The 24,502-nt window shown below is 41.0% G+C and overlaps 2 protein-coding genes across 2 annotated transcripts; one reads left to right on the plus strand and one right to left on the minus strand.

Moving 5' to 3' along the window:
• Nucleotides 1–543: 543 nt before the first annotated feature.
• On the minus strand, nucleotides 544–2,188 carry LOC122147866. The gene is made up of 2 exons (XM_042771875.1): nucleotides 1,945–2,188; nucleotides 544–1,762 (listed from the first exon to the last, which is right to left on the minus strand). The coding sequence occupies exon 2, from the start codon at nucleotides 1,729–1,731 to the stop codon at nucleotides 931–933; it is 801 nt and encodes a 266-aa protein (XP_042627809.1). The 5' UTR covers nucleotides 1,732–1,762; nucleotides 1,945–2,188; the 3' UTR covers nucleotides 544–930.
• Nucleotides 2,189–7,761: 5,573 nt separating this feature from the next.
• On the plus strand, nucleotides 7,762–23,686 carry LOC109074022 (2-lysophosphatidate phosphatase PLPPR4-like). Its single transcript, XM_019090082.2, has 7 exons — nucleotides 7,762–8,264; nucleotides 13,410–13,595; nucleotides 16,082–16,211; nucleotides 16,477–16,672; nucleotides 18,042–18,099; nucleotides 18,233–18,406; nucleotides 20,402–23,686. The coding sequence occupies exons 1-7, from the start codon at nucleotides 8,187–8,189 to the stop codon at nucleotides 21,893–21,895; spliced, it is 2,316 nt and encodes a 771-aa protein (XP_018945627.1). The 5' UTR covers nucleotides 7,762–8,186; the 3' UTR covers nucleotides 21,896–23,686.
• The last annotated feature ends 816 nt before the right edge of the window (nucleotides 23,687–24,502 follow it).

Raw genomic sequence — 24,502 nt, forward strand, 5'->3', positions numbered from 1 at the left:
TGCCAGGGTGACGCTGATTCCTCCTAGGATGCTCGTCACATGGTCCTGCGAACAAATGGGGAAAGTAGGGGTGAAGTTAGGGGATGTGGCCTGACAGGTCGGGCAGGCTTGGCAGAACCGCTTTACTTCGACCTCCAGGCCCGGCCAGTGGAAGCGGTCGCGGATGCATTGGGTGGTGATGGCTGCCGCGAGGTGACCTGCCATGGGGTGGGAATGTGCCAGCTCCAGGATGGTTTCGGTCTTGGCTCGAGGCACGACTAGCAACTTTTTCTCCTCCCCCCTCCGCTGGGCGACACAGTACAGCAGGCCATTCTCCACGACAAAATGTGGGAGAGGGTGGGGCCGGGGGAGGACGTCCTCTCCATCCACGACTCGCACTTGTGCCAAACAGTGCTTGAGTCGGTCGTCCTCCCGCTGTTCCCTGGCGAACGAGCCCCCTCCAGCAGCCTGTTGGTACACATCATAAAATAAGTTAGTAGACTGGGAGGGAGACTCACCTTCTCTCCCACTGTCGGAGGCGAGCAGCGCCGGACGGTGGGGTGCTCGAGGCCGTCTCCATCTTCGACGGTTCCCCTCGGGGCTGGCAGGCTGAGTAGCGGTGGTGAGCAGTCTGTCGAAGCCGGGCCAATCCCTCCCAAGCAGTACGGCCACCGGCAGGTCCTTCACCAGGCCAACCTCTACCGGCCAGGCGCCTTGGGGTGACGAAATGGTGATTCTTCGGGCCGGTACTTGGCGAGTGTCTCCATGTACACAGGTAATCGAGAGGAAGCTTTTCTGGCCGCTTCGAGGGGGGCACAACCGCGACTGGATGAGGGTGACCACACTGCCTAAGTCCAGCAGGGCTCGGAAATGTTTCCCTTCCACCGTCACCTCTGCTTCGGGGGCTCCCGACGGTACGTGCTGGTGGACGATGCAGCCTGCCAGCCACGCTCACGGGGGTGATGGTGGTTCAGCGCTGGGCATGGGCTCATCCCGCGGTGGGGGAACCGTCGGCCTGCTGACCGGTCGGGGTGCGCCTTCGAGCGGGCGTCGCGCCTGGACCACCCTCCGGGGAAACGGCAGCGCTCGGTCCCCGGCCTCGTGGTGATGGACGGCATCCGCCAGCTCGATTGCCTCCACGAGTTCCTGGGTGTTGGCAGGGTTCCTCATTCCAACCGCTTGCCGATGGGCGCGGGGTAATGCGCGGAGGAGGCGATCGACCACCACTCGCTCCGCTACCTGTGCTGCAGTGGGGCTTCCTTCCAGCAGCCAGTGTTGAGCGATGCGACTGAGCTCGGCTGCCTGGGCACGGGCTGGCATATGGGGCTTGAATTCCCATTCGTGGAACTGTTGGGCAGCGCAGACGGGTGAGAAGCCGAGCCTCGCTAGGATCTCTCGCTTTACCTCGTTATAGTCTTCGGCGGCCGCAAAGGGAAGGGAGAAGTAAGCCTGTTGGGCTTCTCCGGTGAGGAGGGGTGCCAGCGCACGTGCCCACTCGTCCTCGGGCCACGCCTCGCACTGAGCGGTATTCTTGAAGACCTGTAGGAAGGCTTCCACATAGTCATCCGCGGTCATTTTCGGTAACAGGCGGGTGGCTTGGCCGCGAGGATCAGGTAGCGGAACACGCTGGGCGGCGGCGGTACGGACAGCGGTGAGTTCTTCCTCCGCCCTGCCCTGGCGAGTAGCGTGGTGTTCTACAATCTGCTGCTGGCAGATGCTCACTTCCGCGAGGCGCTGTAGAACCTCTTCCATTGTGAGGCCGAGCGTGCCTCTTTCCACGGTGCTGGGGCGTGCAAACATGGAAGAGAAAAAAAAAATGAAGAATTAAGGGCTGGGGCGGTGAACTTGCCGGTGATTCTTCACCGATCTGCCCGCATTCTCCACCACTGTGACGTGGTGAAGAATCACTCGACAAGTTTTGGCTTCGTGAACAACAAAAAGCCCCGGAGGGTGGATTTTATTTACAATAATAACAGGTGCAGGATGGCAAGCCGGTGCGTGGAGGCTGGTGCTCACGGTGCTCTTCAGTGCTCAATCCAAGTGAAAGTGAGTGTCCAAACGTGCTCCAAAGTGGGTGGGCTGTCGGTCACTCACTGCTTTCTGGAGAGAAATGAGAGAAAGGGTTAGTCCAGCGTGCATTCGGCTCGAGACCAGTGTCTGCCTTGTCTGCTCAGCATGTGCTGCTTAAGAGCCGTGTTCTGATGAGATGCAGCTGTGACCGATCAGCGGTGAGGACGTGCAGGTGTATGCCGTTGGTTGCCAGGGCAACGCTGATTCCTCCTAGGACGCTCGTCGCAGTACATATATACACGTTACTGTAAACTACAAACTATTGCTGTGTATCTAAAAACAATATTGTTAGTAGGACAAAAATTGTACCTTAACCTCTACGATTCCGATCAAGTCAAATGGCATCACCTTTATCTCTATAGTGCTTTATACACTACAGATTGGTTTCAAAGATATTAGATAATAATAATATTGCAGTAATATAATATTTAAATAACATATAACATATAAATAAAAATAAAAATAATATTTAAATTATCCAAAGAGAATTCAGTTCCGCTTTAAAGCAGCTCTAAAATGAAACTGAGTGTATTTTTCATAGTACATACAGTAGTCAGATTTGTTGGCGGAGGCTATTTTCATTAACTCTGCTCACCAATGTCTGGCTGCGATAAACAGCACTCCAAAGATGCAAGTTTACCAGTAGTTTCAGTAAAATAGTGAATAAAGTTGGCTCACACTGTGATTTTGGCCACAATTTGGTTGACTGAGACAAATTTTGGAAATCCTAAAAGATTCATATAATCCTAGGCTAAAATCTGTTGTCTTTGATCGCTGGTTTGTCATGTTCACCGACAGCCAAATTACAGATTAATGATTAATGGTCATTGTGATCAGTTTTTTCCTCCGATTAAATTATGGTTGTGTCAGAAGATTACGGACACTTCCCTGCAATGTGACTTCTACGACAACCATCAAACCAAGAACCAATAGGAGTGCTGAACCTGGTAAGTTAGTGCGACAACTTCAAACCATCTCAGTGAAAATGTCAAAATGAGTCAGGTGGACAATTCAACATGAAGTAAAACTTATTGAGTTTGATTATTTATTAAGTGGCAGGATGTTTAAACTCGAATAACAAAATGACCTCAAGTTTGCTCTGTATAACTGGATGTCCATAAAGTCCTCTTTTGCCCAGCCATGACTTATTGTGAACAAAACACAGCTCCGATCACAGCATCCTCCATCCTCCTGTTGTTAACGTTCTTCTTATTTGTTAACGTTGTTGAAACCGCAAACAAATGACATCACTGTCAACCGGCTTATGTCACGTCCTAGTACACACTGTCGGTGCGAATGCAACCCTTTTAATGGTACTGGAAAACAGTTCGCGCAAAATCATCCCAGTACTTTAGTACTGTATATTTAGTTCTGGAACTAAAGCGGTGCAAAAGGCCCTAGAGTTGTCAGGGATCCTTTCAGTGAAATGTGTGTAATGCAAACTGCAGCTACTTCATGAAAGCCAAAACAGTAGTGAAGTGTAAAAGGAGCAGCGATCATTTAGACTTTAGTGTACCATAGCGATTATGCCAGAGATTGTCTTACTATAGGGAAATGAGAGGGTCTGTACTTACTATTGGAGAAAGTGTAACGGTCAACTTGGATCACGTGTGCCATAATAACCAATCACATCACAGCCTTGACATCATTGAATATCAGTCAGAGTTGTGCAACACTCAATCGCTGTTTACGGATAACATAGGAATGAATGAGACGTGCCGTAAGCTGAATCCCACCTGTCGCAAAAAGTCAATGACTTCTCTTATTCAACAGCATTTTTTTTTGGTGTAAACTCTAAAAAAGTTAGATCCAAAAGTATTGTTTTGTGTAAAACATGTTGAAGATTAGCCGATAGGCTGCCGATTTATTAAATGATAAGCTATTTATTCAGCATAGTGAATCCTCTCCTCCATTGACACCCATTCCCATGTACTGCCAAAGCAAAAGCATTAGTATTAGCCATTAAGCGTCTTTGGCTAAAGGTTACAGGCTTGCCTTCTAGTGGCTTTGGTTATGCTCAACAAACCTCTGTATTCTGTTAAACAGGTTGGGATGCTTCCTGTTCAGGTCTTTTGTATGTGCTTTGTCAAATATGGGACTGTTTTACTCAAGATGCCTTCAAAAGAGATACCAAAGATGATCATAATGTCCATTACACTGTTACGAATGGGTTTGTGTTGTCGCGCACATTAATGTCAAAATATACTGGTAACCAGCTTTTGACTTTGGCAAAGGGCCAACACAGTCTAGAATAAGATGCTCAAATGGCTCTCCCATAACCAGAATAGTCTGCAAAGGAGCTGGCCAAATGATTTGATTGGGTTTACCAGCGAGTGGCTAATTACTTTGATTGGCCTGGTTTAAGATCTGCTGTATCAAGATATTGTCATTTATGTCATACTTGCCAGCTCGCTGGTAAACCAAAAAGATCATATCTCTGGGGCTACCAGCAACTCCACCAGTTCTGGAAACCATGGCTGATTGGGCCATTTTGGTGCCACCAACAGAACAGATTTTCTTTCCTCTCTGATTTTGCAAAGCAGGTGAGGGAGAAGTTTCACTGGAGGAAAGGCATACTTGCATGATTTTGGCCAGCTGTGAGCTAGTGCCTCAACCCCCAGGGGAGATTGTGTCAGTGAATAAAACAGTGGGCAGTGAGGGTTCTCTGCATATGCTTCCATGCATTTCATGAACGTATGATGGGCCAGAGAAAAACTGAAGGGTAGGACCATGAATTGATATGCTTTCCCCTCGAATGCAAATCTCAGGAAGCGCCTGTGGTGAGGGGGTTGCTACTGTAAATGTGATAAAGAGAGATAAACCAATCTCTCGGTCTGATGTGTAAGAGGTTTTGCCTCAGCATAATCATTTTGAATGAGCGATATGAAAGTGCACAATTCAGCGGTCTCTGATCTAAGATTGGGCAGAGTCTGCCCTCTTTCTTTGTTACCAGAAAATAACGACTGTACAGTAGAAGCATCTCGCAATTTGCAAGGGGTACTGTCTATACAGCATGTTTTGCGAGAAGGTTGCGTATTTCCTCTCGCAGTACTGAGGCATTCTGCTCCCATACAGTGGACATTAACATACCGTTGAAACATGTCAGTTTTGGGAATAACTGAAGCGTGTAGCCATTCTTTATTGATTTCATAAACCATACTGATACACTCCACTCCACTGTGTGTTAGGCATGGTAAACACACAGTGGAGTAAGCATACTTCTTTAGTGGCTCGTCTTTGGCACTGGTGCAGCTTTCCTCCTCTAAGGGAATGCATCAGGAATGCGGCTTTGTTTCCGGTGCAGGGGGTCTACTGTCTCTGTCAGCGTGGGGCCTCTGGCTCTTCAAGCCCTGATGATGCTTCATCCACGGCTGTCTTGGCTTCACCGTCGGTTCATACTCAAGCCGAACAGCAGGAGAAGGGATGTGCTGTCTTCCTGCGCGCTGTGCTGAGGAGGAGCGGGAATGCAGGAAGGAAGTGACTAATGGCCTTTGACTGTTTCTACCCTTCAGCGAAGCCCTCTGTGAACATCTCCACTGCCGCGCCGAAGAGACCTGAGGGATTCATGGGTACGTCTAGAAGGGCAGTTTCTCTGAGTCCTTTAACTCAGTTACGGTAAGCCACAGGTGACGATCTAGCGCCACAAGATTTACCATGTTGTGGCCGATAGTTTGAGCTGTCACCTTCGTTGCTCTGAGGGCCAGATCCATGGTGCATCGGAGCTGTTTGAAAACTTGTTTTAAAACCCCACTTAGTCAGCGCCATCCACAGAAGACAAGAGGGAGGATCCCGGATTGTGCATTCGACTGGTGAGCGGCGCATTCCACGACTTTGCTATCTCGTCGTGCACCTCGGGGGGAAAAAGGGCCGGGCCTACGCAGGGTGTCCTTCCAGCTGTGGTCCGACTGGAAGTATCATTTGTCCAGATGGCTTCTGGCTAGCTTGGCAGGAGGTGCCCATTTCAAACCAAGCTCATCCACTGCCTTGGACAGGACACGTAGGAGCTTGACATCAATATAATGGAAGTCTAGTGGTGTATCCAGTAGAATGCAATGTAATCCAGTGGGCTGTTGGACCATTCCTCTCTCGCAGACTAGGGGTGGGCGCTATACCGGTTTGAAAGTGACTACCAGTATTATGTTGTTCCATGCAAAATAAACCTCTGCAGGGTGATAAAGACTACACTGTATAATTTTCCCGCCTGTCATGTGGCCACTTGCCTGATAAGTAAATAATTGAGAGCAAAATATTAATTGGGTATATTTTAATTACCTCAACATGACTCGCAGTAGCGAGCGCTCCGTTATTGGTTGTAGAAGTTGTGGTTGTATCAATAACAGACCACTAGATGGTGCGATTGACGAATCAGAGTTGTATTTCAGGGAGTCATGTAGAAATATACTTTAAATGACCGATGCATGTTTCTGCTCTAAGCGTCTACACCAGACGAGAGTAGCCTTTATGTTAAAACATTCAAATAGATCATTGAAATTGACAATATTCACAATATTACAGTGTTTACTGTATTTTTAATAAATACATGTAGCCTTGGTGAGCATAAGAGACCCCCCCCCCCAAAAAAAAAGAAGGGGGGTGAGGGCTTAAAAAAAATTCTCTACAAAAGGGGGGCCCGGCAGAAAAAGTTTGGGAACCACTGGCCAACTCAAACACTTAAACACTGGCCAACTTTTTTTTATCATATCACAATATAATATCGTTATCGCCTGGACAGTGTAAAATATCATGATATGAATTTTAGCCCACCCCTAACGCAGACGCTGCCATCGAAATGGTATCATCCTCTTACTCAGTGCCCTCCATAGCACCGAAGGAGTTTGTTCTTACCAAAACAAAAAATAAAATAAATAAATAAATAAATACATTTGCTTCCTGTATATTTTGTTCTCATGGTACAGTTTTTTTCATGTATGCTTATTATATTGCAAATAAATACATAATAAATAAATAATAAAAACTTATTGACTGAGGTTATTTTTTATTTTTTTATTTTTTTTTTTCAGTGGCTGATCATTTGGAGCATTCATTCATTCAGGCTTTTTATTTATTTATTTATTTATTTATTTTTTACCTTAAAGTATATTCCTGTGCGCACCCCGCTTGCAAACTTTTGCTACATATTGATATCCAGTGACACATCAAGTAGAACGTACGAATAAACAAACTGAATCATGTATTGGATTTGGGGCAGAGAAAATCATGATGGGATTGAGCACTTGAAAGGCTCAATTTGTGGAGTTTATGAAACGTCATTCAGTCAGTTAAAACAGTAGCTACCATATTTGGCTCTGCTTTAAAGCTTACTTGTAAAATAAAATTGGAAGTAGAAAAAGACCTTATTAAAAACTGAAAGCAATTTATTTTGTATATTTAAAATATTTAGTCATTTAATATCCAGTAGATGGCGCGTGAGTGCACTGAAACAAAATTCAAAGCAGGATCATGTTAATTTTATATTTCTTAGCTTTCTTAGCTTAGGTTTTTTTTTTCTCCATATCCATGATGTTTAATAGTCTAGCGGTGAATATGAGGTATTTTACAATGCCGAATGCCTCATGACTTGTTACTTGCATCCTTATCCAGTATATCAGTAATAAAATAAATTTACGCCTTATCTACAACCTCTCTGAGCCGTGTTTTGAGCAATTTGACAAGCACGATAGTGTGAACAAGCGTGAACGCCCCCACTTCTCTCACACTGACACGCACACACGCGCACACACACACAGACACACGTACGCACGTGCGCGCGCGCGCGCTAGCTTCTGGTGAAAATGGGTTTTTGGCACACCTCTGACGTCATCTAGTCAGCATATTGCCTTTAATAAGAAGGTTGAAGGTTGGCTTGAAACATTAATTGGTGTCGGACATTGTTAACATCTCCATCGGCCCGTCCTTAGGGGATGGTGATTGTGTTGTCATGGTTTCAGTCATGATGTCGGCAGGTTTGATACAGCATCTTTCCGTCTGTCTGCATCCGCAGTAAAAGCGCACTTGGGGATGGAGAAAGCGACAGCCTGAAGGAGCGCAATTTCTGCACACGGGGAGAAATTACACCAGCTGGGCTTCAGCGTTCCTCTCTTCGCGCATCGGGTTTTTAAAGGGACGTACCGTTTATCATGTCTGCGAAGGAAAGACTCAAAGGCAAGATGACCAAAGACAGCGTTACCTTGCTGCCCTGCTTTTATTTCGTGGAGGTGAGTGATTCTAGAACACACTGATAGAGCTGTTCTTGTTGTATTATGTCTAATTAATAGAAGAGAGTTGATGGTGGTCTTCATTTACAAGATGGTCACGTTTAAAAATCAAAGCAATCAAGCAGACTGGAACCACAGTGTTCATTCTGCATGACTGCTCGTTAACTTTGCATGCATATTGTATGCAGTTCTGGTCGTGAGAAGGGCAAATCCATAACACTTGTTGTATATCGTGTTAATCTTAAGGGAGTATAAGTGATAGTGATACAAATTGTGTTCTGGCTTTTGCGCATCCATTTTTGGCTTGCTTCTTGATGTCAGCCATTCAAAAACAATATTTTCCTGATTTTAAGATGCAATATGCATTGGCACAGACAACATGGCCTTAGCAGAGTAATACTTAAAAACCAAAGTGAAGAAAATCATCCACACTGATAACAGGACTGTAAACCTTCTGAAAATATGTCTGTGATTTAAACATTTATTTATATTTAAACATTGCTTTCTGTCACAGAATTAAGAGGGCACTATTAAATATAGTGGGATTGGATTATGGACAGTTATTAAATGAAGGCCAATCTGACATGGCCTAGATATCACAAACAAATGAGTGCTGATCACTGGTGTCATGGAGATAATGGTAGTGGTCTTTGATCTGTCTTGATTACTTGTCAAGCTGCAGTGCTGAATTCCCCGTTTCTTGAATATTAAAGACTATTAAAACATTCTGTCATATGTATTAAATGTCATGGTCATGAACTATAAACTACTGCTTTTCTATTCTGTTTAAACAGTTCATTTTAGAGAATGAGGGGTATGATGAACTACTACATGATTTTTATATTTTATTTTTTTTCTAATAAGATTTGTGAGTGCCTAATTGTAAAAATGGAATGAATGACACAAGGCTTTAATCAAATGTGATGTTGATAAAGGTATAACTTTGTTTTCATTAAGATTCATGTATGATCTTTATGTCATGGGTAGTGAGAAAGATTTCATGATACATACATGTTCCCATCCAGACATCAAATGTAAGGTCCTACAACTTACCAGGAATAGTCTCAGTTTTGTCAAATCAGAGAGAATCAAAGCTTATTGGCTGCACTGAAATGAATATCATGTTCCCATGTGTGACCTGGTTACCTTCTATAGAGTAGCCTTGTTGCAGAGACCTTGTTTCTGTCCTAAACTGAGAACAAATTAAAAATGAAGTAATTTAATATGCTTCGCTTCACTAATTTTGCCTAATTAACTTCCCTGTTTCACTAATATTTTTCAGTTTACTAAATGAACTACAAGATGGCCAAAAAGTTTAACTTGCCTTCTCATGAAAAAGATCTCAGTTTAGGTTTCAAGTTATTACGCCTTTGACATTCTACACTGGTGTCTGGCCAATACTTTCCAATTTTCTATACAGTATGTTCCCACGATTACTTTCCTAATGATGTAAATATCAAATTGTTTCTTGTTCAGTTGTTCAGCCATGATTAGCTAGCAAGGTTAATTAAAAGTTCATAATCTAATTTTAATTTGGGCATTAGATACAGATGCATTGATATTAAAACACAGATAAGCTGATAACAATTTTAGCACATAAACAATAAATAGCAGGTATTTAAATCTTACACTGTTTTATATAATTACATTAAAAGCTCTAAACATCATATCGTATCAATATTGTGCATCCCTACTTTATTTAAAGGCATTAGCACTCTTTACTATTTAGGTTTGTTAAAACTAATTTAAAAATGTATTTTTTTAAGAAAAGGTAAATTGTTGCATTATGCAAGTTTTGTTGGCTTAAAAACAAGAATAAAACTTTGTTTACCTTTGTTGTGTGTATATAGTATGCAAGTATTGCATTGTAAGCTCTGTGGTATTGTTCTAATAACTTAAAATAGAAATGAAAAATGAAAAATGTTAAAGACGTTCAGTTGCAATTCACTGCTAAATATCTGTAAATGCACAGTCAAACTACAGAATTAATTTGTTTACTACAGAATTAATAATAGTTATGGGTGGACCATTATAGACTGATATTTTTAGTTTGAAGCTCCAATTGGTCCAGTGAAAATGTCATAGATGTTATTAGTATTTGTGCTAGAAGATGCAGAATCACTAGGAATTTCGACCACAGGGGCTTTTTCTGCAGATGTTCTCCCCTGTTTAGAAGGGACTTGATTACAGTAATTAAACCCCCTACCCCCACTTTTGATCTTCATGTTGTCCGCTCAAGTTTCGTAATTATTCAGTACGATAGCATATTTCCACTTTGCGTAGCACAGCGCAAAATATTTCCTCCTGGAAGCTGCAGCAGCAAAGACATCTCCAGTTGATCCTTGTTCATTGAGATATTATTGGGTGAACTGTGTCAATGACAACAGTAATTCTAGGATATCTAAAGAAGTTCCTTGCATATTCACCTGAGAATACCCTTCATTCTCTCGTAATCACATATCTTCTGTCTAACCTTAGCGTGAACCCAGTACCGTTGACAAGTGTGAAAAGCCTCAGGGGATGGAACTCCAGCATAGTTTCATCCAAACCCTCATTATATTTATCGGCACTCATTTACCAGCATAACGCTGATCGTAGCAGTTAGCTTGACAAGCACCAATACACAGCCATTGTCATTTAAGTTTTTAGAAGCAAGTATCTCCCAATGCATTTTACACTTCAGCACCAACTGTTTTTTCTTTTTTAGGAGAAAAAATATGGTATTACGAACAAGTATTATTAAATACAGGATGATTTAAAAGGATAGCAGCTGATCTGGGGTGCATTTCCCATTAGACAACTATAGTCACTAGCTCTGCTATTACTAACATATTTAATGATCATTTTTGTTCCCGAAACCATTGTTCAAATGAACATTTGCAAACAGCATCGCAAACTTACCAGGTTGGAACTACAGCTCTTGAATTATGGCTAGAAGCGTTGTTTCTTGTTAGTAGGACATGAAATATTTAAATAGATCATTCTCTTGGGCACAGCAAGCAAGCTAACATGCAGTGCATTCTTTACTGTTCAATCCATTTGAATATATATACACTCTTAAAGCAAAATAATTGGCTTCTATTGTTCCATGAAGAACCTTTAAAGGGTTACTCCATCCCAAAATGAAAATTTTGTCAAAAATCACAATAATCACTTACCCCCATTTCGTTCCAAACCCGTAAAAGCTTCGTTCATCTTCGGAACACAATTTAAGATATTTTGGATGAATACAGGGAGGCTTGAGACTGTCCCATAGACTGCCAAATAAATAACAGTGTCAGTGTCCAAGAAAAGTATGAAAAGCATCGTCAGAATAGTCCATCTGCCATTAGTGATTCAACCGTAACGTTATGAAGCGACAAGAATACTTTTTGTACACAAAGAAATCACTAATGGCAGATGGACTATTCTGACGATGCTTTTCATACTTTCCTGGACCTTGACACTGTTATTTATTTGACAGTCTATGGGCCAGTCTCAAGCCTCCCTGTTTTCATCCAAAATATCTTAAATTGTGTTCCGAAGACGAACGAAGCTTTTACGAGTTTGGAACGACATGGGGGTAAGTGAATAATGACAAAATTTTCATTTTGTGATGGAGTATCCCTTTAAAGTTCTTTATGGTGTAAAAAAAGGTCTTCAGATTCTTTTAATGTTCTTCACACTAAAGTTCACACCACCGGCAACACGCAGCAACAAAGCAACATGATCCCCTGCATTTTCAGTGGAGAGCTGGCGACTTGCGGTGACATCAGTGACAATGACCATTGAATGTAGGTGTTAAGTGACATGAATCACACAACAAAGTTAAGAAAAGTTCAACTTGATGCAAATGAGCAGCAAATTTCACAACCGACAACCAATAGGAGTGAAGACTTTGTCAATAAAGGCCTGTAGTGCAGGAAAGATTTTCGCTGTTTTATTTGATTTCACTGTAACCACATACATGGATTTAATAAAATGACTGTCGTCAGTCTTAGGGAGTTTGATTTATACATTGATAGTTTGTGTTGTTAATATTTGATTCAGTGAGCAGTTTAGCATTGTTGCAGTTCATATGTACTGTTTCCCCTGTATAATGTTGATTATTAGTGACAATTGTTTTTTTATTATTATTATTTGTCAAATTCTAATGATGTTTTAGTAATTTTTGAGCACAGCTGTAGTTTATATAACAGCACTCTGAATGCTACTTTAGCAGAATGCTAATCCTTTCAAGTCTAATGAGAATGTTCATTAATGTTTTTAAATTAGATTAGAATGGTATATTATTTTTCTGCAATGTGTATCATTTGTGATTGCATTTTATAAACATATGGCCAGATATGCAGTCTACCAATAACATTAGAGTGACAGCATAGGAAAGCCCACAAGCGTCTTCACAGTACAGAGACTAGCGGCATACAAAGTGGCTGGCAGTGTGAATTTTTAAGAAAAAATGGTTCTTTTAGTAACTTTATGGCATTGCTGCGAAAAGCTCCATCCGGAACTTTCATTTTAAAGAGTCTATATAATATAAATATTTTAGTGTGTGAACAATCAGCACCGCTTTTAAGGAGTGCACTTGTGCACAAACGTGTAAGGAAACCCCTGGAGTATGACATAAGAGAGAACCTTCGATGAATCCAAAAATAATACAAAATGACAGGGAACAAAAATGTTACCATGTTCGTTACAGCAGCATCTCAGAAGATCTCGAATCAGTTAATTAGCGGAATTTATTGCTCTACCACCTGTGTGTGACATCATTAACCACAGTCCTATATTGTTGAACCAAAATAGTTCAAAAGATGGAGGTGTGACCATGTTACTGTGGTTTTGTGAAACAGTTGTGAATAGTTGGTTAGCTTCTCCAACGATGCACTGTACTAATCAGTGAGTTATATCCCAGGTGAGTTCAATCCTTAATGTGAGTACCTCCATTGTGCTATAACTGGCTGATTACCATGTCAGTGGAATAATTACCTCCTATCATGTTAGCAACTGTTTGCAAATTAGTGTGGATGAGTTAAACTAACTATGGGACAGTGCACCATTTGTGTAAAAGAATTTGCATAATTTTTATTGCTGTTCTCTACTCATCTTGCATATTTAGTAAACAAGACACATCTAATATATCATGTTCCTTCTGTTTTATCTCTACAGCTCCCGATTCTGGTGTCCTCTGTGGTCAGCTTATACTTCTTGGAGTTGACAGATATTTTTAAGCCAGTGCGTTCGGGCTACAGTTGCAATGACCGGAGTCTCAGCATGCCTTACATTGAGCCCACAAAGGAGGTCATCCCCTTCCTCACGCTCTTCAGTCTGGCTTTCGCCGGGCCAGCGGTGACGGTAAATGCAAGAGTGACACTTGCACTTTTGTTTAGTCTAAAGGGCACTCTTACTTATTCATGCACTAGTGTTTGGTCTCAGTTTAGAGGGGCAAGAATGAATATTTAAGGTTGTGACGGTAAATGCAAGAGTGACACTTTCAATCTATTTTTTGATGGTCAATTATTTCCATTTATTTAGCAGACTCTGTAGTCACCTGAAGTTTCAAGCTAAATAGTTGCTAGCTTTGCACACAGGAGCACTATATTTAAGTGAATATTAAAGACCTATTTTACCTGAAGTTGTAAATAGTTGTTAGCTTTGCACACAGTTCATGTTAAAGACCCTATGAAATTGATGGATGGCTTTAGCTTTTTACAGTGTGTCATTCTTATTCTATGGTTTGTTTTTTTGTAGAAGCATCTGTGTAGTGCAGGATGAGTCATCATTTTTTATTTTATTTTTTTGATGTTTTCAAAGCTAATAAACAGATGTGCATATACATCTATAAGTAATTAATAAAACAGTAGTATATTTACATTTATGCATTAAGCAGATGATTTTATCCAAAGTGACATAAAATGGAACAAAAGCAATTTGTCAAAGAGCAAATTTGTCAAACTAGCCTAAAAATTACACAGTTCACTTAAAGTATAGGTTTCTATGCTTTCACCTCATCTAAATTGTTGTTGGCATTTCTATTTGTGTTCTCTTTCTTCATTTTTATTTCTTGCTCTTTGCCTGACTTGCATGTTGTCTTCTCCCCAAACTGTCAGTGAAGTTTTGACTGCCGCCCACCCGGCATGCATTTTGAACATCAGCTGGGCGACAAGGCGCTAAGCCTCTCCAGGCATGTTGTGAATGTAATATCAAGACCCTAGGTGATGAACTCATGAGTCTAATAGATTTCCCTCAATTGCATTTTACCATCTGTATACATGGTGATGTTTACAAGAGTGTCATTGCAGCTCGGTGGAAATATCTCCAAAACCTGATGTCACATTTCTTCAGAGTTTCAAAAGTTGGAAGTTCTTTTGAGAGTCGTATTTTAACTACACTTCAATAGTTTGGGGTCAGTAAGATACAGACATTCTTTTGAATTTTCTATTCTTAAAGAATCCTGAAAAATGAATGTATCATGGTTTCCACAAAACTATTAAGCAGCACAACTGTTTTCTACATAGCCAATAATAGCAAATGTTTCCTGAGCACCAAATCAGCATATTACAATGATTTTCAAAGGATCATGTGACCCTGAGAACTGGAGAAATGGCTGCTGAAAATTCATTACTTTTTTACTGTAGTTTTGGTCAAATAAATGCAGCCTTGGTGAGCATGAGAGACTTTATTCATAAATTTCAAACTTTTGAGTGGCAGTTTAGCTTTTGAAAAAAGAGGTCACTGGGTCAATGACTATTTAGGCTGTCCAAAAAAGAAAAGGAAACAAATCTTTAACAATTTCAACTCTTAGCAATATACTCTTTGTATGGTTTTGAAAAATGTTTTAATTCATTTTCAAGATAAGGTTGAAAAGCTTTCTGTCATTGCCCCAGTTGCTTGTAATATTCCACTATGGTTTTAAAGTTTGTTATTCCAATGTTGGTCTCATCAACATCATCTTAGAATTGCCTCGAGCTCACTCCACCTAAATTCATCAGAGAGCAGATTTGTTTAATGTTTAATGACATATTTGTTTCATCAGCTTCCCAGCACGTCGCTTGGGTGTTTTCATCACATTAGGTGCTCCACCATTCTGCCCTAATTAATTTTGCAAGGTGGCTATGCTCATTTAAGTTCTATCATTGCTGCTTATCCTGTGCATTTTGCATTTGTCAGCCACTGTAAATAAAGTCTGCAGTTGGTCTGCAGTGAAGCATGTACAAATGGCCACCTCATCTCAAACATTTGAGTCATCATTTTGACTTCTGCTTCATGTTTTATCACTCAGCAAAACTCTCTCTATGTTAAATCACCCAAATGAGTTTTGGGCCTCGGTACTGTATGGGTATTATGGCTGAGCCTTTACTAGCAGGCGGTGTGTGAATGTTTATCCTGCTGATAGCTCCAGCTGTTATGGTAGTGCCTGCTGCACTCGAGTGCTGCACTTGACTGTAGATGTGTGGCAAGTGTGATCTCAGAGGGGTTTGATCACTTGTTCATTTCTCGCACTCTCTATCACGTCCTCAACTGCAGATGCCCCCTTCAGGGGTTTCTGCTTTTCATTTACATGGAATTAACAGTTTAGTCATTGCAGTAGTGGAGGCCTGGATGACTTTCAAGACACCTCCTTCCCTCAACAATTTTTTAGTTTTGGATGAAATCCCTCTCATATGGCTATGAATGAATGGACAGACGGATTGGAGTGATTACTTTAATTACAGTAATGGAGTTGATGTGTCAGTGACTGTATTAAAAATGACCCCTGGAAGCCACTAAAAAGGGGGTGGGTGGTGGTATAAGGGGGGTGCTGTATGTTTGGGTAAACACAGATGACCATCTTCCCACAGATTATGATTGGAGAAGGGATCCTGTACTGCTGCTTGGCCAGAAGAAACATTGCCATCAAAACAGAGGCTAACATAAATGCAGCTGGCTGCAATTTCAACTCTTACATCCGAAGAGCTGTGAGGTTTGTGGGTGGGTGTATATATTTCTGATCTTTGAAAGCCATATAGCTTGTATAAATATTATTTGGAATACTTTTTTGATCTTGGCTCATTCTGTTTGTTTTATAGTTTTGTACTACTGTATATTGAGTTTGATATTAATAATGAAAGCTCCATCCATTGTACTGAAAGTTTATGAAGTCTTCCTGCTCCTTATGAAATGTAGTAGCTGCTTTATATGACTGAGGAAGAAGCTTTGTGTGTATTTTCTTTTGTGCTTTTTGTCTCATTTTCAGGGGTCCATGTGTTTGGCCTGTGTATCACAGCACTCATCACAGATATTATCCAGCTGGCCACAGGATACCATGCCCCCTACTTTCTCACTGTGTGCAAGCCCAACTACACCAGCCTCAACACTTCCTGTGATGAGAACTCTTTCATTGTGGATGACATCTGCTCTGGGCCTGATCCAGCGGCAATAAATGCTGGCAGGTCAGAAAGCAGTATCTGTGTCATATTGTAGTTCGTCAAGCCTAATGCATAATCATGCCCAAAAAAGGTCTAAATTTGGACTAAGTATGACATACTATTTTGAAGTCAACGTGAAATGTTGTTGGCAACCCATTTTACTTCCATATTGTGATGCATTTTTAAAGTGAAACAGGATATTAAACCAGCAAAAATAAAAATAAAAATGCAGGGCAGGATATAATTTTATCCATTGGGAATTGTTTGAATGGGCCTTTTATACCAGAATGGAGCCATATGGAATGCGTGTTTGCCAAATAGTGTGTAAATAGCTGTGTGGCTAATGGTTAACATTGTCAGATAGCCTGTGTGATCAAAGAGATGTCAGCAGAAAAGGAAAGTTGTTTTAGAGTCAGAGCAAGTTACTGTTACTAAATATTTATTTATTAAAGATTATGAAAATGGAATAAGGAATTTTTTTTTTTTTTTTTTTTTGAATAACATCAACAAGTTAATCACAATTAGACAGCTAGAGATCAAGATTTCTCATCAAGAATCTACAATTAAAATACCTATGTCATGCAATGATTCAAGACTTTACTAAAAGCTCACTCTGAAACTCAAAAGTCAGATGATGGAGTGTGGGTGATTAATAATATACCCAAACAAAGATGATTTGACAAATGGCTGACCAAATTTAAATTGACCTGCTGCACAGCAACTCTACTTACAGTAAAAATCATGGTTGGATCAATAAATTTATGTTTAATCTCTGCTTTAAAAGGTGTAGATAAATGTGAAGGTAGCAGAATGAATGTGGCGCTGTCCTCTGGCACATGGCATTCCTGTAAAACCCACACAGACTTCAGTCTTGATGCTTTGCTCACAACCCGGCTGCCCATTCCAGCACACCCACACACATCCATTTGCGCAGCTCTCCTTTTCAATCTTCCACTCATTTCATGCACTCTCAATAGCTGTGATTATATGTTGTGCAGACATTTTGTATAACGTAAAAATTAGACGTAAAGAGGGTCAGTTTGGTGTGTGTTTGTGTCAACGAAGACTTACACTTCTGTTACGCATACTGAAATGTGTCTCTAGAACAGGGGTCTCCAACCCTGCTCCTGGAGAGCTACCATCCTACAGATCCCTGATCTAGAATATCTAGCACACTCTAGCATATTCAGACATATCTGTTGGTTTTATGAGAACATTCTTGGAAATAAGAAGCTCTGATGCTTTTTGGTGCACTATATGAGTTAGAGCACTATGGCATTATTATCTGTGGCTTTCCATTCCCATCTGTCTTTTAGCATGGTACACTACTTCAAATGTGTTCAGTGTGAAAAAGATCTAATGATCTGACCATGCTGTCTGTCTCTCATTACAGGAAGTCCTTCCCATCTCAGCACGCCACTCTGGCAGCTTTTGCGGCTGTGTACATCTCCGTAAGTAATCCACTTGACTCATGGCACAGTTGACTCAAGCGATATGTAACTGCATGCCAAATAATCCAACTGTCCTTTCAATTCTTAAGCATTTTCATTAAACTTCAGTCAAAAGGCTGGTCTCCTTCCACAGATGTACTTTAATGCCACTCTGACTGACTCATCCAAGCTCCTGAAGCCACTCCTGGTGTTTTCCTTTATCATCTGTGGCATTATCTGTGGCCTGACTCGCATCATTCAGTTCAAGAACCACGCCGTGGATGTCTACAGTGGCTTTCTCATTGGAGGGGGCATAGCCATCTACCTGGTGAGTCCTGTTGTGACAGAAGCTTTCAAAGGCACTGTGTGGATGATAATTCATTTTTCATATTAAAATGACCAGTCCATATTACTCTATGAAACCTGACTCTGGAGAAGAATCACAGAGAATTGGTGAGGTGCTATAAGACAATGCTGTTTTAATTGAGATAAAAATAGCTCACACATGCAAATCCCATGTGGCTTCTTTTCTGCTCTCCACCCCCCCACATTCCTCCCACCATTTCTTTCTTTTCCTCTCACTCACTTTCCTTCTTCCCTGCTCAATCTGCTCTGAGGGCTACGTACACCCTGTGATTTTTAACACCAGTAATAATGCCAAAAATTATTTATGAGGAATTAACGCAGATGAGGTAAATCAGTAAATCAAGTCTTGATTTTATTGTTTGCTTAGCATAGTGTACACTAATCAGGACAAGCAAATTACTATGTAATGCTGTTTGATACTCTGGCTGTCTATAGATCATAGACAATAAAACTACTAAAAAGTTAATGTAGGCTCATGGTGGACTTTAGTCAATGTAGGCACCATATGTATTATTTTTTGGAGAATGAAAACAAGGCTGTCAATCATTCAGCTAATGTTAATGTTGAAAATATATTTTGGCAAAGCAATTACTGGTGCCAAAAAAAAATGTGTAAATAAGGATGTCAATCATTCAGCTAATGTTAATTTTGTTGTGAAAAATGACATAGGACCTTAGGACAACATTGCTGAAAAAATCAAATCTGGTCAGACTGGTCTGTTTACTGGTTCTAGTGGGGTTTGTGTACTTTACAGATGGTCAGGCTGAGAGACTTGCTGGCTATCCAGCTAAAGCTGCGGACACAGTTAACAACTAGCTGAAACATTCTAAGACAGGACTCAACACATTTTAAGACTGTTTCCATCAGCTGGAGAAGATTCTAGTCTTTGACAGTCAGAAGTGAGCACAAACCTAATGACCTAATCAGTCAGTCCACTACATGCAGTGCCTATAGAAAATCATACCCCTTTGAAAGAGTTACTTTATGTGTCATACAGCCTGAAATCAAAACCCATCCCCCCCAACCCAAAAAAAAAAAAAAAAAAAACCTTTTTCAGCTTTATTTACTAAAAAACTAGAATAACATTTTTGGAAAAGTCACCAGTCCCCTGATTTAATACTTCATATAGATAGCTTTTGCTTTAATTACAGCCAGTAATCTTTTTGGATATGTCTATACTAGCTTTGCAAACCTAGACTGGAGAATATTTGTCCATTCATTCTTTGCACAATTGCTCAAGTTCAGTCAAATTCTGTGTTGAGCGGCAATAGACCACTCTTTTCAAGTCCATCCACAAATTTTCAATGGTATTTAAGTCAGGGCTCTGACTTGGCCACTCGAGGACATTCATCTTCCTTTCCTTAAACCATTGCGTTGTTCTTTTCCCGGTATGATTAGGATCATTATAGTGTTTGAAGGTGATTGACCTCGCCAGCTTCAGCTGTCTAGCAGAAGGATGCAGGTTTTCCTCAAAAATTTGGATGTACTTGACAGCATCCATTTTCCCTTCAATTTGATTAGGATGTTTATTTTGCTTTCAATAATGATAATTCTGCCACGAGTTTGTTTTGAAGTAGGTATGGTGTGTTTTGTGTTGTGTGTTGTGTTTTTTTTTGTATGTATGGTGTGTTTTGGGTGGTGTTTTGTTTTTGATTTGCCACACACAGTCTTATTTGTGCTACACAAAAACACACCTGTAAGACTCTAATGCCATCAGGCAAAAGGTGCCATGGTCTGATGATACCAAAATTGAAATTTTTGGACTGAACTCCAAGCACTATGTTTGGCGAAAAGCAAACACACACAACTCAAAACACACCATACCTACTGTGAAGCATGGTGGTGGCAGCATTATGTTGTAGGGGTGTTTCTCTTCTATCTCTATCACGACTAAAATCTATATGGTATCTATTGATTGATGCTGCTGTAAATTTTCTTCATTTTTGCACTACTGTAGGGTCTGTATGCAGTCGGAAACTTTAAACCTAGTGAAGACACATCCCTGAAAACACATGTACATCCTCCTCTCCGACAACCGCAGCCACCGCAACCTCCACCACAGCCCCAGCCTGTGGTGCCTCCACCTGCCATGCGGGAACCTCTGAGACCTTTACCAAACCTGAACACAGATCCACCACGCTTACTTCCACCTAAGAGCCTGAGCATGCGCGAGCGTCCCACCTCAGCTCGCTCCGAGAGTATCCTCCTACGTGGCCCATCCCACAGAGAGAACATGTCCAGTTTGAAAAGGGCAAGCACAGAGGTAGAGTGCATTACGCCACCCAGTCCCCTCTGCAAGGAGAGTTTTGTGACATTCAGTAACACCTTGCCCCGGGTGCACTCAACTGGAATTGAAGAACCAGTGCCTCGTCGCCATGCTGCTATCCATGCCTCCATGGACTCCACACGTTCCAAGCAGCTGCTGTCACAATGGAAGACCAAGAATGAGAACCGCAAGCTGTCTCTTCAGGTGATGGAGGCCGAGGCTGGACAATTGTCTCCCCAGCGAAACATGGAGCTCCGGTGCAGCTCTGAACCCTCAGCCATGGGCTTAGATGGTGAGCTCCGTGGTGGACCTCCTGGACAGTACATGAAGCTAGCTGCTAGTGCTTTGCCATTAGCTAATAATAGCTCTGGTGGCCTAACTGCTGGCGCTAGGGTATCAATCCAGTCACGACCAGGATCATCCCAACTTGTGCACATCCCTGAGGAGACCCAAGAGAACGTGAGCTCCTCACCTCAGGAGGATGATGGGGAGGTGAATGATGGTGGGGGAGGTGGCGGGACTGCACGGTCAAAATGGCTGATGGTGGCAGAGAAGAGTACCGCCTGTCGGACTAACAGCCAGCCACGTATCATGCAGGTCATCGCAATGTCCAAGCAGCAGGGCATGTTGCACGGTAGTCCTAAAAGTGAAGGCAGCACCGTGAGTTGTACCGGATCCATCCGTTACAAAGCCCTCATGGATCAGGAACCCAACATTGTTCGAGTGGAGGCCCACCCTGAGAACAGGCCCATGGTTAAACCACCATCTACAGATGGCAGTGGGTCCTGGAGGTGGAAACCGCAGGAGCGGGGCAGCATCCGGCAATCCCTCGAACTCAACGACTTAAACCGGGACTCCGAAAGCTGCGAGTCATTGAAAGATGGCTACGGCTCCATAGATGGCAACCGGAGCCTACCTGACATGAGCAACCCCCATCATCCCCATTTCCACCATCACCACCACCAACAGAGTATCACCACTATCCGAGTCACACCGGTGGAAGCCAGCAGTGAAGCCACCTCGGAAACTCTCTCCACCACCTCCAGTCGAGACTCCACACTACGCAGAAAAGGCAACATCATACTGCTCCCCGACAGAGGACCTAGTCCTGATAATGCCAGAAACCTGCCTCACTTTTTCAAACCCTCTCCTACACCTCCCCCCATTTTGACTTTCAAGGAGTGAAAGAAATCTCTTTCCATTCCAATCCTAAGAGTTACCTTGCTCTCTGAACTGAAGATTGGAGGCTCTGTTAGGGGACTGAGTAGAGCCGGTCATTCTGCATAGATCTACATTCCCTGACAGTTAGACACAACTGCACTCTCCAGAACATGTAAGGCAACATTGTGCATTGTCAATCTACATTCTGTAGGACTCGTTACTATAACATAAGCACAAAATGTGAAATTTGGGGCTTTTTGGTAAAGGTGATTGTTTGATTTGCCTATTTCATTTGGATTAGCTTCGAATCCATTGTCTTATCGGAATTGTCTGTTGTCTCATGGCAACGTGGGTGCTTTTAAAACTTTGTAAATTTATAAATATTTTCTCAATATAAATATTTGTATGTATTCTGGACAGCTCGATCACATTTTTCATGCTTAGGGATAATAATTGTTTTCACTATGTCGATATGAAATATTTTAGCCACGCTTTAAATCAGACTCTTTAGACAAATAGGAGAATGTTATTGTGATGTTTACAGAGGGATTTAGCAACCATGTATTAACCAAATGGATGTTTTGTTTAGGGGGCTTGTTTAACCATATGCACTTAGTGTTTTGGTGACCATGAATGAGCTATTTTCATTCAAACAGCTGAAAGTGCTCTTTGCTGGCATAGAGACAATGAATTTATAGAGACTCAGCCTTTGGCATTGTAATGCAGAGAACAATACATTCTTCAGACATTAATGTCATATTGCCTTTGTGTAATATAAACTTTTATTTGGTTCCATAGGCCAATGAGCACTATTTCGCTTTGTGCTTTGAGTACAGGTATAATTGTGTTTTATGGCCCATTGCTCTATGTTTACAGTGATGTATTGTGCATCATTTTCTTAGTTGTCCCCCCATTTTGCCTGGCAGAATGGGGTTATATAGCTACTGAGGTGCATCGTCCTCTTCATTTTTAAGAGTGTGGGCATAAACAAATGACTCATACTTCACTGCACATTGCAGAGAAGCATACACAATATGAGAGCAATAGGAGGCCCCCAAGGTACTAGTGGGAATTTATTGCTTATTTTTGTAAACGTCTAAAAAAATACTAATAATCATATTCATAGAGTGCCTCAAAAAATATTATATGCCTATTAGCTAGTGATAACTTAGCTCCTTCTTGCAGTAACTATACAAAAATGTTGCAGATGTAATGATTACGGTGCAGAATTGACAGATGTTCACTGACTTTGCTTTAAATAACCAAAACGGGCACAGTCACGCCATAATGACAAGTGTTGCATAAACTAAGAACTAAGGATTCGTCCTGTGTGGCGTGTGTATTTCTAAACAGTGCTAAACTGTGTATTTGTATTTCTAGCTCATTGTTTACATCCTTGTTAGGACCACATTGTTATATATACATAATATTTGTATATATTATGTAATATATTTATATATATATAAATATTGCCAAATAAGAATGTATGTTGAGCAAGGTGACAGATACATGCAGTTAATTCATGTACAGTGTCATTTTTATGATGTTGGTTATTTTTGATTTTTTTTTTTATTGAACTAAGACTATATATATATACACACGCACACACACACGCATATATATATATTTTGATGTGTCTGTTAAGAATGAATCCGAACCAACACATTTTGAAGTTTCATATATGCTTGTACAGTATAAATGTACCCCACATTATGGCTTTAACCTGTCCTTAAATATGCATGGTGACTTAAAACTGTAAGTACTGTAACTAAAGGATTTGTTTTGTTTTGCTTTGCTTTTCATTATTTTTATTTTTTTGTATTTTTTTGTTTTTGTTGTGTTTGATGGTGATTTGATTTATACTCTATTTCATTCTGCGGAATCAACTGAATAATCATTCAATCTTTTTACCCCTGTAAATAGGTATTTGTAACTTTGCCAGCAAACTGTTGAAATGTGAAAGAGATCAGTGGGTTATTATTGGAGTGTCATAGAGACACTTGCTTTATTAGTGCTCTAAACCAGATATGGTACATCAGAGAAATGGCTTTTGGGTTGAACCTGTTGACAGATATTTGGAAATTTTACCTTGTGGGGTTTTGTTTAGCGATGTATTTTGACTGAGGATGATATGTCTTAATATATATTGAAATAAATGTTTGGTATCACAACCAAAATAAGCATTTTTTTTCACACTCTCCTGCATGGTGTCATAAAAGATCTAAATGTATTTAATCACTTTTTTATATATGGCTTTTTGTTAAATGGTCTGTTTATTTTCCTATTTATAGCAAAAAGTCCTTCTATACATGACAATACCTATGCCCACAGACCACCCACATTCTGTTCACTAATCATCTGATGCATGTTGCAAACGAAACTGGTGAGCACTTTCTCGATCTTGTTCAAATCTGATTTACTTCTCAATTTCTATAAAGGACAGATGATTCTTTTTTTATCAGTTCTGAAAATAAGTTTTTTTTTTTTTTGTGCTAGTCTGTTGTTTTGGTATATTATAGCTCAGTGTAATTCTGTCATGACAACTCTGAGAGTTTAGCATGTTAATGTACATGACAATGGTAAAGTGTCTTAGCAGAACAGATCTGCTATGCTGCTGCTGTGGCAGAGGAA

The sequence above is a fragment of the Cyprinus carpio genome, chromosome A2, assembly GCF_018340385.1.
Source record: "Cyprinus carpio isolate SPL01 chromosome A2, ASM1834038v1, whole genome shotgun sequence".
NCBI lineage: Eukaryota > Metazoa > Chordata > Actinopteri > Cypriniformes > Cyprinidae > Cyprinus > Cyprinus carpio.